The following is a 14,518-nucleotide window of genomic DNA, read 5'->3' as shown; positions in this document are numbered from 1 at the left end:
TTTGAAATGTGAGAATCTGTTTAGTATTCTGGAAGTATGCTCAGGACCTAGCAGTCAGAACAGTGGGCTGGGTGTGTGGGTGGGCTCTCACACCCCTGAGCAGCTGGTGTTAATGTGGGAGGTGGCAGTATTGATGGTGGAAGAGGCACATACTACCTGTGTCTAGTCAGCCATCTCGCCCTTCTACCCTCTACTCTTATTAAGAGCACTTTGGGAGGCTGAGGTGGGAGGACTGCTTGAGGCCAGGAGTTCAAGACCAGCCTGAGCAAGGCGAAACCCTGTCCCTACAAAGAATAGAAAAATCAGCCAGTGTGGTAGCATGTGCCTGTAGTCCCAGCTCTTCAGGAGGCTGAGGCAGGAGGATCGCTTGAGGCCAGGAGTTTGAGGTTGCAGTGAGCTAGGCTGACGCCATGGCACTCTAGCCTGGGCAACAGAGTGAGACTCTGTCTTAAAAAAAAAAGAAAAAAAAAAAAAAGTTGCTGTGAGTGTGTGTGTGTGTATTTGTGTGATTTTTACCTTTGTTTTCCCCTTCTTTCTTATTTTGTCAGCAAGTAAGGATTCCTATCAACACATACAACAAAGAGTATGATGGAAAAAACACTCAACTTGAAGCCAAAATCTCTACATATATCATACACGTCAGCTCACACCACTTACTAGCTATGTGATGTGGAGCAGATAATTTATTCTTTCTGAAACTTAGTTATTTCATTTGTAAAATGTGGATAATGATGTCTTTTCCCACACCTCACACAGTTATTGTGAAAATCAAATGCAATAATCTATGACTGCACATCTATTTCATAAACTGCAATACTATACAAATGTAAAGGACTATGATTATAGACATGGAGCCTTTTCACAGTGGTATGACATGCATTATTGGTTCATTTAATGTAAATTATTTATGTGGTTGAGATCAGGAAAGCTATTCTTAAATACATTCTTTGATGGAAAACTACAAAGACAGAAGGAATAAATGAGTGGAAACATCTTTTTCTATTAAGACAAAGCATTCTAATGAACTTAAAACCCTACAATATATAGCTAGATTGTATTGATTAATTAATGACCTAGAGTCCAATAATTTCTAAGAAGTGGTCATTATATCCAAGTACACCTATTAATAAAGATTATTAATATTATCTAACTCTAGCCCAGACAACAGAGTGAGACCCTGCCTCAAAAAAAAAAAAAAAAAAAAAAAAAGAGAGAGTAGAAAAGGGAAAAGATTTTGACAGAGATCAATTTTTGGAGGAAGTTATGAGGCTCATCTTCCTACTCCCCACAAGGGAGATGAATAGAAGATACACAGAGGGCTGGGTTTGATTCCATCTGGGAAATCTAGATAATGAGAAATGACTAACTGTTGGTGGCATAGCAAAAGAGTGTTGATGCTTTTGAATCATCAGCCTGCACTCCTAGAGGTTGTCTGGGCAAAGGATATGTGGATATTTCCTGTGGGCCAGAAGACTGCAGGGGTGAAGAGACCAGAGTAGCAAGAACTCCTTTCTAGAATGACTTGCAAGGGAGCACCTGAAAGCTCTCATCCCTGATGAGCGCTCCTCAAGGATGAGAAATCTCTGAAGAGTTTTTGAAAGCAGTGGCGCATGAGAGAAAAGTCAGCTTTAAACATCTGCCAGGCTCAGAGAACATTACGGAAGGCTAAGATAGCAGTACTAAATAAAACTTTCTTATCTCTTTTCCCTTCTTTTCTGTTTCCCCTTCCCCCAAACCTGGAGGGCACCTAAAACCTTGGTTAATACTTGCGGGGAGAAGAGCAGATGAGTAGTCTACCGTACTTCTTTCTCCAAATGCAGGCAGACTGCCTGTATCTTGGCTAGGGCAAGTTTGTGGTTTTGATTAATATCTTACACTGAATACCGAGAAGTGGTATTCTGAACCAAGACCTTTTATTTAAAGCAACCACAGATTCAGTGGATCATAGACTAAATATAAAAGCTAAAATCATAAAACTTCTAGAAGAAAACATAGGAAAAAAATCTCTTGGGACATAACAAAACTACTGCAAATATTGCTCGTAAGAATGTAAAATGGTATAGCCACTCTGGAAAATAGTTTGGTAGTTTCTTATAAACATAAACATGTACATACCATACAACCCAGCAATTGCACTCTTGGCCATTTACTCCAAAGAACTGAAAACTAATGTTCACGCAAAAACCTGTATGTAACTGTTCACAGTAGCTTTATTCATAATAGCAAAAACTAGAAACAACCTAGACGTCCTTCAAGGGATCAATGTGAAACAAACCCTAGTACATCCACGAAACGAAACACTACTCAGCAATTAAAAAAACAAACAATTTGGATACATTTCAAAGGCATGTTTTATGAAAAAAAAAAGCCAATTTCAAACAGTTACACACTATACAATTCCATTTATACAGTATTCATGAAATAACAAAACCATAGAGATGGAAAACAAATTAGTGGTTGCTCAGGTACAGGGATGGGTGTGGGGAGGCAAGTGTGACTGTGAAGGGGAGTGGCACAGGAAGTTCTTTTCTGGTAGTGGAACCGTTCTTCATTTGATCATGGTAATGGTCACACAAATCTATACATAGGATTAAATTGCACAGAACCACACACACACACACACACACACACAAATGAGTGCATGTGAAAATTGGAGAAAACTGAATAAAGTCTGCAGTCTAGTTAAGAGTACTATACCAGTGTCAATTACCTGGTTTTGATATTATATTACAGTGACAAGATGTCACTATTGGGGAAAGCTGGGGGAAGGGTCTGTAGGACTCTCTGTACTATTTTTGCAACTTTCTATGAATACACAATTTCAAAATACAAAGTTAAAAAATTAGTTCTAATAAGGAGAAACTCAAGGGCTGAGTATATTATTCCACAATTCCTCCTACCAGTGAGCACCACGTTTACTTTCAGGTATCTCCTGACAAAGAACAAGTGGACTACTTTAAAACCACGTCTTATTAGTGAGTCTTAATTAAGAACATTGCCATGAAGGTTTTTATTTGAGGGATGTTTCGAGGGGGTGAGACAATTCTACTCCCTATGCTTATCTTTACCTCAAGTGTTTAGTAAATTTAAGTAGCACTTCCAAAGCAAGGTTAGCAACGTGACAGGCATTTGGAATCTTGGAATGCCTAACAATGTAGTATGACCACGGTTTTTCAGCATTTCCTAGTTTTAAGTGCATATGAATGAAAGGCAGAAATATCAGAGTCTTCTTATGTCCCAACACTCTCTTGCATGACATGGCTTTAATGAGAAAATGCTGCCAATGTTGATTGTAAAAAATCACTTACTGGCTCTTATCTGATTAGATGGCTTTGGAACAATGACTTTGTGACTTCCTATTAATTTTGCCTCTAAAATATTCCTCCTGTCTTGTCTCTGCCTCTCCATTTCCACTCTACTATCCTCCTTAGAGCCTTCAGTATATCTTATGATAGCTTTTTGCTAACTTGTCTCTGCAAACTAAGTCTTCTGAAATTTCATTGCTGGATTAATCCATTCATAACACAATTCTGATTAGGTTATTTCCTTGCTCAAAATGTTAAAAGGCTCCCCCCCATTGTTTATAGGCTAGTATCCAAACTCCTCACTGTGGCATTCAAGAACTGTCCTAGGTATTGGCTATTGGGTTGAAAATAATCTCTATTCAGAATTTTGAAGTCATTGTTCCACTAACTTCTGGTTTTCAATATTTCTACTGAGAATTCCAGTGTCAACCTCCCCTCAACACTCTTTCGTATGTAACCTATTTTTTCTTTCTAGAAGATTTTTTTTAAGCTTCAGTGTTCTGATACTTCATGATGATTGTAAATTGATTTGCCTATTCTGGGCACTTGCAGTTCATATAAATGGGATCATACAATATGTGGTCTTTTGTGACTGGATTCTTTCATTTAGCATAATGTTTTCAAGGTTGAAAACGTTCATACATATTGCATGTATCAACACTCTATTTCATTTAATGGCTGACAAGTATTGTATGGAAATATCATGTTTTATATATTCATTCATCAGTTGATAGACACTTGGGTTGTTAACACTTTTTGGCTATTATGAATAATGGCCCTATGAACATTCATGTACAAGTTTTTGTGTGGACATGTGTTTTCATTTCTCTTGGATTTACTTAGGAATGAACTTACCAGCTGGGATTTTAATAGGGGAACACAAATGTCAGTATCTGTAAGTCTTTTTATGTGGGGTCGTTCAGTTTCTCCAGTCTGCTATGAGATAAGTGTAAGGCCTAGCTGTTACCCTTCTAGGATTGGGTGGGAGCTGAACCTTTCCAGAGTTCTGGGGGTAGGTGGGTAAATCAACCTCCTTCTATGCAGAATCTGCTAGCTATCTTACCAATGGCCATCTCTCTCTCCTTCCTTAGGAACAGAATTCTTGGGGACAACAATGTATCCAGGTATAAAACTTCCCAGCCTCCCATGTCGAAAAAGGTGGCAGTGAGACATAAGTAGAAGTCATCTGGATGTGGTTTCAGGGAAATTGCTTTAAAGGGAGATAACTTAGCAGGATGGCAGGTGTTCTTTTCTGGGCCCCTCTTTTCTGGTGTCTAAAACATGGATGTCATTGCTGGAGCTCCAGTAGTAGCTATCTTGTGTCCACAAAGTAATCCTTGAAGATCCTAAGAATAGAAGACTTGGACTGTACTACCCACCTTCAGACTTCTTTTATGTGAGGAAAAAAGAATACTACTTTGTTTAAGTCATTGCTATTTTGAATATCTCCTAATTAGCAGCTGATCTGAATCCTAAGTGATAGACTTCTTTTCAAAAGTTCCTTTTGCAGGAAACTATATCTGATTGTTCTCTAATTGAGAATGATACATTAAGTATCCTATCATTCAAATTTCTCCTAGTTTCATTAAAGACGGAGTTCATATTTCTACTTCTTATATTGAGTAATTTTTAAGACAAAAAAGAAAAAGCAGAATGGTTTTTACCTATCAACTTAAAAACTGGAACTTTACCTTTCCAAACTTATTTCCTACCTTGCCCCGTATATACCATGAACTATTCAGTATTTCCCTTCAGGTTCCATAATTTCCTATTCTCTGCTTTTGCTCATTATTTCCATTCCAAGAAAAGCATTTTTCTATGTTCAAATTATACATGTTCTTTAAGGTTCAACTCACAGGCTACTGCCCTCTATGGTCTGTCCTGATCTACTCAACAAGAAGCAATCTCACCTTTACCTACATCGTATTCTCCTAGAGATTTACCTCTTTACTGGATTCCATGAGGTTGAGGCCTTTGTCTTTGGTTCTCTACATTCCTTGTAGCACACGGCATGTATAAAACCGTTACACATTGAATGAATTACTGTATATGAAGAAATCTGGATTTTAGAAATATTAATTATTTGGCAAAATTTAACTTCTTATTTATGCCTGTGCCCCAACAAAGGAAATTCTGAATTTAAGGATCATTATAAATTGATCCCAATAGCAGCGCTGGTAACAAATTCCATCAGGCCCTCAAAATCAAGTTTATGACTTGTGGATCATTAGTGAGACAGACCTGGAGCCACTGGGATCTTTTCGATCAACCAAGTCTATATGTTAAAACACCCTATGGTATTTTACACAGCTTACCATATGTAGTAAATTTTCTTTAGATGAAATTAACTCATTTAAAAATGTTTTTCTGCCATCTTAAAGTAGTAACTCATACTTCATGAAAATAATTTTATCTTTAAAAAATGTGAGGCCGGGCGCGGTGGCTCACGCCTGTAATCCTAGCACTCTGGGAGGCCGAGGTGGGCGGATCGTTTCAGCTCAGGAGTTCGAGACCAGCCTGAGCAAGAGAGAGACCCCATCTCTACTAAAAATAGAAAGAAATTATATGGACAGCTGAAAATATATATAGAAAAAATTAGCCGGGCATGGTGGTGCATGCCTGTAGTCCCAGCTACTCGGGAGGCTGAGACAGGAGGATCCCTTGAGCTCAGGAGTTTGAGGCTGCTGTGAGCTAGGCTGACGCCACGGCACTCACTCTAGCCTGGGCAACAGAGTGAGACTCTGTCTCAAAAAAAAAAAAAAAAAAGTAAAAAATGTGAGCACAGATAAGGTTTGTGGTTATCAAAAACCTTGAAGAATTCAAAATATCATGATCTCTACTTCATTATCTTCTGGATACTTCGGGATAGAATATTTCTCTCTCTTGAAGAAGGGAAAGAAAAAGTGATTTACACAGCATCATAAAGAATAATTTAACGAGAAATAGATCCATGACCTTTTGAGTTCAGTGTTTCCATCAAATTTGATCAGGTAAGCCAAAAAGACTGACATATTGGACCAAAGGAAAATATAAAACTTCTGTATAATGGAGACATGATTTTAAAACACAAGAAACAGATTGGAAGAAAATTTTAGCAACATGCGTAATAGTGTCTTACTATCCCAACTACTAAAAAGTGCTATTCCAAATCATAAGAAAATGAACAAACAACTCAATAGAAAAATAGGCAAAGGAAATGAATAGGTAAGTCAAAGAAAAAGAAAACGTGAAAAGATGTTCAATATATTAAGTATTAAAAAAAATACAAACTAAAAAAAGAAATGTTCAGCCTCCTTTCCTTTTGAGAGGTACTATAAAGTACAGGTTAAGAATATGGACTCTAGAGCCAATCTTCCTGGGTATGAACCTCAGTTCTGCCATTTTCTAAGCTGTGGAACCTCATGCAATTTATAAATTTCTGTGTCTCAGTTTTCTTATCTTGAAAATGGGGGTAATGACTGTGACTATCTTATAGGGCTGTTGTGATGATTACAATGAGTTTACATAAAATACTTAGAATAGTGTCTGGCACAGAGTAAATACCATAAGTGTTTATTATTACTATCCATCTAACATGTTGATAAAATGAAAAAAGTTGTTTGAAGGATTAAAGGAAATCTTAATATGTTGGTGGGAAAGGAAATGAGTGTAACTTTTTTGAAGGATGATGTGATAATGTACATACTCTATACTAAGCAATTCCACTTCTGAAATGTGACCTAGTCACATAGGTACAAAAGAATACATGTTCAAAAACATTCATTATATCCCTATTTTGTATCAAAAAAGGGAAACAATTTACATATCCATCAATAGAGAACCGAAGGTACATTATGTTAAAAACATAGTAAGCATACTAAGAATGTAGCTGTTACAAAGAATGATGTAGATTAACATGTATTGACATGTAGAGTACAAAATATTTACACTAAGTCATAGAGTAATATGTATAATATGATCCCATTTATAGAAAAACACAAAACAAACATTTATGCATTTATGTATGGAGTTTTAAAGAAGTCTGAAAATACACAAACTATTAATGAGGTTATTTATGTAGGGAGATGGGGAAGATGAAGAGGGTCTTTAGTGTTTTGTTTTACTCTCTACTTATATATATTGAAACTTTTTTCCCCCCCAAACAACAAGGATATATTAATATGTGTATTTTACTTTACAATTTAAAAACTAAAAAGGGGCTATCTAGTAGGTTTAACTAGAGTTTCTATAGATTGGATATAAGATTAGAAATGTTTTGCTACTTAGATTTAGACAGTATATACCATTTTGGAAGTCGCAGCCTGACTTCAGCAATTGATATATATGACCCAAGAAAACCAGAGGTCTTCAGAAAATATTTGGTCACACCTAAAATAGTACCAATTCAAAGAACTCAGCTGATTAATATCTTGCACCTTAGCTCTATTTATCTGAGTGTTCAGATGACCTAAAGGCAAGATCAGTTTTTCTAAAAATTATAATACATTCAAAGTCTACTGAATGCATTCTTCTACAAGAAGAATAAAGTTTTTGAAAAATGTCTGTATAAGAAACCTCTGTAATTCAAATGGATTTGAAAAATAATATTCTATAATATTGAGACATTTATGAAATGCTTTGAATTCCTGGAATGATGAAAATTATAGAATAACAGGAAACTAAGGAAAAATATGAGAAAAAAATCAGTTTTTTATGATTATTTTAAAACAAAGGGGTATAAAAGATAATTAACAATACAGTTATACTGCAAATTGGACAGACTTGCCAATTTCACAGAGCATCTTTAATACGGTTCAGAAGAGCTGATAAAGCATTAGTCTCTCATCAACTCACTATGGGGGACTAGTTCCTTCATCTATAATATAAGCACAGTAATTCTCTGCCTGGAAAATCTTTAACTTTTATTTCTATTTGTTAGGCAGATAACTGAAAATAATGTCACTTACTGAAAAAAAAATTGAAGTATAAATAAGAGTATCAAATATAAGAGGCAGACTTCAGTTCAAGTCTAAGCTCCACTAATTCCTAGCAATGTGACTGTAAGTTTCTCAGTCTCTTCCTGCCACTCTCCCTCCTCTACAAAATGACGATAATAGTGGTATCTAGGGTTGTTGCATAACACGAGAGACTACATTTAAAACACCTGGAACAAAGTAAGCACTCGATAAATACTGGTGATGGTGATGATGTGCTAATACAATAAGCAGTATTTCCAAAATTTTGAACAGTATGAAGACATAAAGTATTAGAACTGTGTCAGCACACATTCAACAATTTTAGAAGGATGTTATCCTTAGTGAGCTATACAGTTGAGGTTTACTCAAGCTAGTAGTCCTAATTATTGAAATGCAGGCTTCCTTTTCATTATGTGTCTTCTAGATTTAACTGCAAACTAACAAGATCAATTCCATATGCTGTACATACAGAACAACCTAACAGTGAAGATCACGGACTCTGGAGCCAAACTACCCAAGTTCAAATACCATTTTTGATATTTACTAGCAGTATGATCTTGGGCAAGATTACTTAACTTCTCTGTGCTTCAGATTCCCCGTCTATAAAATGAGGATAATAACATTTATCATATAGGGCTATTTTGAAGATTAAATAAGAAAATGTGTATGAAGCATCCAGTATAGTATTCAAAAAATTTTAGCTATCATCATTTCATCATTCCTTACAGTCATTCTACAAAAAAAAAAAAAAAAAAAAGGATACACCTTTGACCACTAGCACTTGATTCTATAGAAACAGCACAACTGATTCTTAAATTAGTTCCTATGTATCCACAAACTGTCAAATACAAGATTCTTAAACTGGTTGAGTATTGAGCCAGTATCTTGTACTTGGCCTTGATATGAGCAAGACAAATAAATTTTGTATTGGATCTTTCTCATTGTCATTGATGTAAAGTCAGAGAAGACCAAAATGCCTTATCAAAATCCACTTTGAAACTGCTGTATCTGTTTTAAGCAAGTTAACTTCCTACCTGTCGTCTGCACTGCGAAGGGACGGAAGCCGGAAGCTCGTGTTTCTGTCGAGCTTTGACTGGCTTTTGGTCCTCTTGATGGAGCCCTTTAGGCGCTTGCTGAAGAATCCCTAGAATGAAAAGGCAGAGAGTGACGGGAGGGAGAACCAGAAGGAAATCTTTCACCCCTTGCACTGTCTTTGCAAAAGGTGTTTAGACTTTTATAATAAAGACCTGAAACAGAATCCAGCTTGTAATTTTTTTATTTTTTATTTTGTACATAATAGTTGCTTGAAACCACTTGGTAATATAATGAGAAAATTTTTTTCTTCTCTGATAATTGGGATAATGAAACCTTTTGATAGTACCCAACATCTTATTTCTTAGTTTTTATACTAGCTATGGTAGAGAAGTTTCTAACTATACTAGCAGATTTTTGAAAGCACAACAATGTAACATACACAAATATATTCCTTTCTATGAAGATGATGTCAGCAATTTCAATATAAGTGGCATCCAGTGATTTTCTAAATTAGGGGAAAATAGGCAAAGATAATGTCATGTGCAAAGGCCCTGAGGAATTGAAAGATACTGATAGTGAGAAGAGAAGAAGCTTTATTCTAAGATCATCATTCTAAATGAGTTAACTAAGTCGTATAAGGTAATGTATTGGTGGTCTAAAGCGTTAAAATTTGGTCTGTGTTGTCTTAAATATGCTATAATAAAGTTAAGTTTTAAATGTAGCTAAACTATTCTAAAGTTAAGTATAGATCATTTATGAAATCATTAAAGCATCCTGATTTTAAAGAACAAAGTGCTTTACAGTCTTTGGCCCCTGCTTGTCTCCTGCCACTTCCACCAAACTATCTAGAGTTCCCTGAACATCTCCCACGACTCTGCACCTGGCAAATAACGAGCACTCAATGAAAGTCTGTTGAATAAATGAAAAAATACAAGAATGAATGATGATGGTAACTACATTCAAGAAACTTACAATTCTATTGTCGGTAGATGAAAGGATATCTTACAGTATATTAAAAAGACTGTAATTCAAAGAAAAATATTTTGACACAGAGAAAATGACTCTTTCTTTATATGATATTCATCTCATATAAGCTGTGTATAGTCAACATTTCCATAAGAAAGAAAAAAACATACTGGGCTAATATTAGGAAATTAAATATTTTATATTCTTTTAGTTACCACTAAAGCCCCTGTTTTGGGGTGAAGACATATTAATCAGGATAGGCTAGGTTATGCTTATCTAATAACCCCCACAATCCTAGTGGCATAAAACATGTTACATGTCCATGAGCAGGTCAACTGAGGGGCTGGGTCCCTGTCCCGGCTGTCCTTACCTAGGGTCTTGGGCTAAGTAAGGCCCCTTCTCGAGGCTTCTGCAGTTGCTGTGGCAGGATAAAGGTAATGTAACAAATTATGCACATGTATTAGCTGTTAAAGCTTCATGTTACTTTTGGTCTCATTTAAGTGGGAAAAAAAAGTCACATGACCACACCTAAGTTCGGGGGGAAGGAATATGCAATCCTAACCCACACCCAGAAAGACAACTGGAAGTACCTGGTGAACAGCAGTGCAGACTGCCACAGGGCTTTACCAAGCACATAGGCATTGCTGCCTTCAGTAGAGAAAAATGGCAACAAACCTGAGTCACAAGTAGAACTATTTAGGTAACTGAAAAAAATATTTATGTTATATTCTGTTGTTTTTGCTGCTCAAAGGATAAATGTTAAAAACTCCAAGAAAATATCACATAAAAATAATACTATAGGGCTGTGGTCGCCAACCCCTGGGCCGCAGAGCTCCGCGCCCCGCCCCACCCTGTGGAGCAGCAGCGGGGGCACAAGTACAAGCAAAGCTCCATTTGCAGCGGCTCCTCATCGCTCGCATCGCAGCCTGAGCTCCGCCTCCCTGCTCCCCGTGCCCCTGGAAAAATTGTCTTCCAGTCCCTGGTGCCAAAAAGGTTGGGGACTGCTGCCCTAGGCTATCTTTTACTCCAGCTTATTATAGGTGTACAGAGACTGATTGGAGGGAAGAGAAAAAGACTATTTTTAAAAGTACTATATTTCTTAGAGACAGGCATGTGCCTGGTCTCCTATACAGTTGACCTTTGAGCAACATGGGTTTGAACTGTGTGGGTCCATTTATATGTAGATTTTTTTCAATAAATATATTAGAAAATTTTTTGGAGATCTGCAACAATTTGGAAAAACTCACAGATGAACTGTGTAGCCCAGCCTAGAGATATCAAAAAAATTAAGAAAAAGAATGCACAAAACATATGTAGATACTAGTATATTTTATCATTTAATACCATAAAAATACACAAATTTACTATAAAAAGTTAAAACTTATCCAAACTTCCACCACAAACACTTGGAGACCATACACAGTGCCATTCACAGTCAAGACAAATGTAAACAAATGTGTAAAGATGCAGCATTAAATCACAGCTGCATAAAATTAACTGTAGTACATACTATACTACTATGATAATTTTGTAGCGACCTCCTGTTGCTATTGGGGTGAGCTCAAGTGTTGTATCTCCTTAAAACACTGAGTGATGCTAATCATCCCCACATGAGCAGTTTGTCCCGCCAATAAATTGTGTATCATAGTAAAAGTGATCTCTTTGGTTCTTGCATGTTTTTCATCATGCTTACTGCAATACCATAAACCTTGACCACCACCATGGGACTCTTATGCAGTGCTATTAGTGATGCTGGCGCACTCCCAAACGCAGAGAAAAGTCATGATTTTGCAAGAAAAAGTTGAATTGCTTGATATGTACCATAGATTGAGGTCTGCAACTGTGGTTACCTGCTATTTTGAGATAAATGAACCCAGCATAAGGACTACTTTAAGAAAAGAAAAGAGAATTCATGATGCTATCACTGCAGCTACTCCAGTAGGCATGAAAATCTTGTATTTTTTTACAAAATACTGTACATTTTAATCTTGCATTGAAAATGCAGCTTTTATGTGGGTGCTGGATTGCTATAAGAAAGGCATACCTATAGACTCTAAAATAATTTTTTTAAAAAAAGCAAACCCATTATATCACAACTGAAAGCAAAAGGAAGGTGAAGGAGCTAATGCTGGAGAATTTAATGCCAGCAAAGGATGGTTTGATAATTTTAGAAGGAGGTCTGGCTTAAAAAAACGTCAAGATAACAGGAGAAGCAGCTTCTACCAACAAGAGGCAGCAGACAAATTCCCAGATGCCATTAAGAAAATCATTGAGAAAGAATATCCGCCTGAACAGGTTTTTAATGCAGATGAAAATGCCTTATTCTGGAAGAAGTGCACAAAGGACATTTATTTGTAAGGAAGAAAAGCAAGTGGCAGGATTTAAGGCAGGAAGGGATAGGTTAACTCCACTATTTTGTACAAATGCAGTCAGGTTTATGATCGGGATTGCTCTCTTCTATAAAGCTGCTAACCCCGAAACCTTGAAGGAAAAAGATAAATACCAGCTGCCAGTTCAACAAGAATGCTTGGATGAAAACACTTTTTCTGGATTGCTTCCATTGACACTTTGAAGTCAGGAAATACCCTGCTAGTAAGGGACTCACCTTTTAATGTTCTCCTGATATTGGACAACTCCCCTGGCCACCCAGAGCCCCATGAGTTCCACACTGAAGGCACTGAAGTGGTCTATTTGCCCCCAGACACAATGTCTCTAATTCAGCCTCTAGATTAGGGGGTCATGGTATTCTGTGGAAAGGACTACTGATGCTATGGAAAGAACCCTGATAGAGAGAACATCATAAAAGTCTGGAAGGATTATATCATTGAAGATGCTATCGTTGTTATAGAAAAAGCTGCAAAAGCCACCAGGCCCAAAACAATAAATTTCTGCTGGAGAAAACTGTGTCCAGATGTTGTGCATGACTTCACAAGATTTACAGCAGAACCAATCAAGAAAATCATGAACGAGATTGTGGATACAGTAAAAAAGGTGGGAGGTAAAGAGTTTCAAGATATGAATCTTGGAGAAATTTAAAAGCTAAAGACACCGCAGCAGAGGAATTAACAGAAGACAACTGGATGGAGGTGGGGGCCTCCGAACCAATGAGAGAGAAGGAGGGAGAAGATGTAGAAGAGGCAGTGCCAGCAAACAAATTGATATTAGATAATCTGGCAGAAGCATTCTGATTATTCAGGACTGCTTTTGACTTCTTTTATATGAACCTTTCTATGGTGTGGACACTGAAACTAAAGTATATGGTGGAAGAAAGATCAGTACCGTATAGAGATATTTTAGAGAAATTAAAAAGCAAAAAAGCCTGACAGAAATGACTACACATTTTCTTTTCTTTTTTTTTTTTTTTTTGAGACAGAGTCTCACTCTGTTGCCCGGGCTAGAGTGAGTGCCGTGGCGTCAGCCTAGCTCACAGCAACCTCAAACTCCTGGGCTCAAGCGATCCTCTTGCCTCAGCCTCCCGAGTAGCTGGGACTACAGGCATGCGCCACCATGCCCGGCTAATTTTTTCTATATATATTTTTAGCTGTCCATATAATTTCTTTCTATTTTTAGTAGAGATGGGGTCTCGCTCTTGCTCAGGCTGGTCTCGAACTCCTGAGCTGAAACGATCCGCCCACCTCGGCCTCCCAGAGTGCTAGGATTACAGGCGTGAGCCACCGCGCCCGGCCACATTTTCTTAAAGTTACACTGAGTGTGCCTGGCTCTCCTGCCTCCCTTCCATCTCCTCCACCCCTTCTGCCTCTCCACCTCTGAGCCAGCAACACCCACCCCTCCACTTCCTCCTCCTTCACAGCCTACTCAGTGGGAAGATAATAAGGATGAAGACATTCTATTTTCTATCACTCAATCAGAATGAGTCACCACATTTGCTAATAAATTTAGTCAGCAAACCAGACCTAAGTTTATAGAATTCCAATAGGATTGTTTAGGGTTAGGTTAACAACCCTAGGTTGAGATCCAGCCCAAGGATCTAACCAAAAATCATACATATTTCTTTCTTTCTTTGATTTTGTGTGTATGTGTGTGTGTGTGTGTCAGGGTCTCACTCTGTCTCCTGAGCTAGAGTGCAGTGGCATCATCATAGCTCACTGCAACCTCCAACTCCTGGGCTCCAGCGATCCTCCTCTCTTAGCCTCCCGAGTAGCTGGGACTACTGGTGTGTGCCACTTTGCCTGGCTAATTCTTCTATTTTTTTTTTTGTAGAGATGGGTTCTCACTCTTGCTCAAGCTAGTCTTGCT

At 37.5% G+C, this 14,518-nt stretch overlaps 1 protein-coding gene across 2 annotated transcripts in view; it reads right to left on the bottom strand.

Moving 5' to 3' along the window:
• RASAL2 (RAS protein activator like 2) overlaps positions 1-14,518 on the bottom strand; it is a 360,148-nt gene that overhangs the window by 52,289 nt on the left and 293,341 nt on the right. For both annotated transcript variants that reach the window (XM_069478392.1, XM_069478391.1), the window contains exon 5: positions 9,295-9,404. In XM_069478392.1, the coding sequence (XP_069334493.1) occupies positions 9,295-9,404 (110 nt within the window). The remainder of the gene's footprint in view (positions 1-9,294; positions 9,405-14,518) is intronic.

This window comes from Eulemur rufifrons, chromosome 8 (assembly GCF_041146395.1).
Source record: "Eulemur rufifrons isolate Redbay chromosome 8, OSU_ERuf_1, whole genome shotgun sequence".
In the NCBI taxonomy this organism is placed as follows: domain Eukaryota; kingdom Metazoa; phylum Chordata; class Mammalia; order Primates; family Lemuridae; genus Eulemur; species Eulemur rufifrons.
Note: the sequence above shows the minus strand (reverse complement) of the source record. Positions and strands in the feature narration are given on the sequence as shown.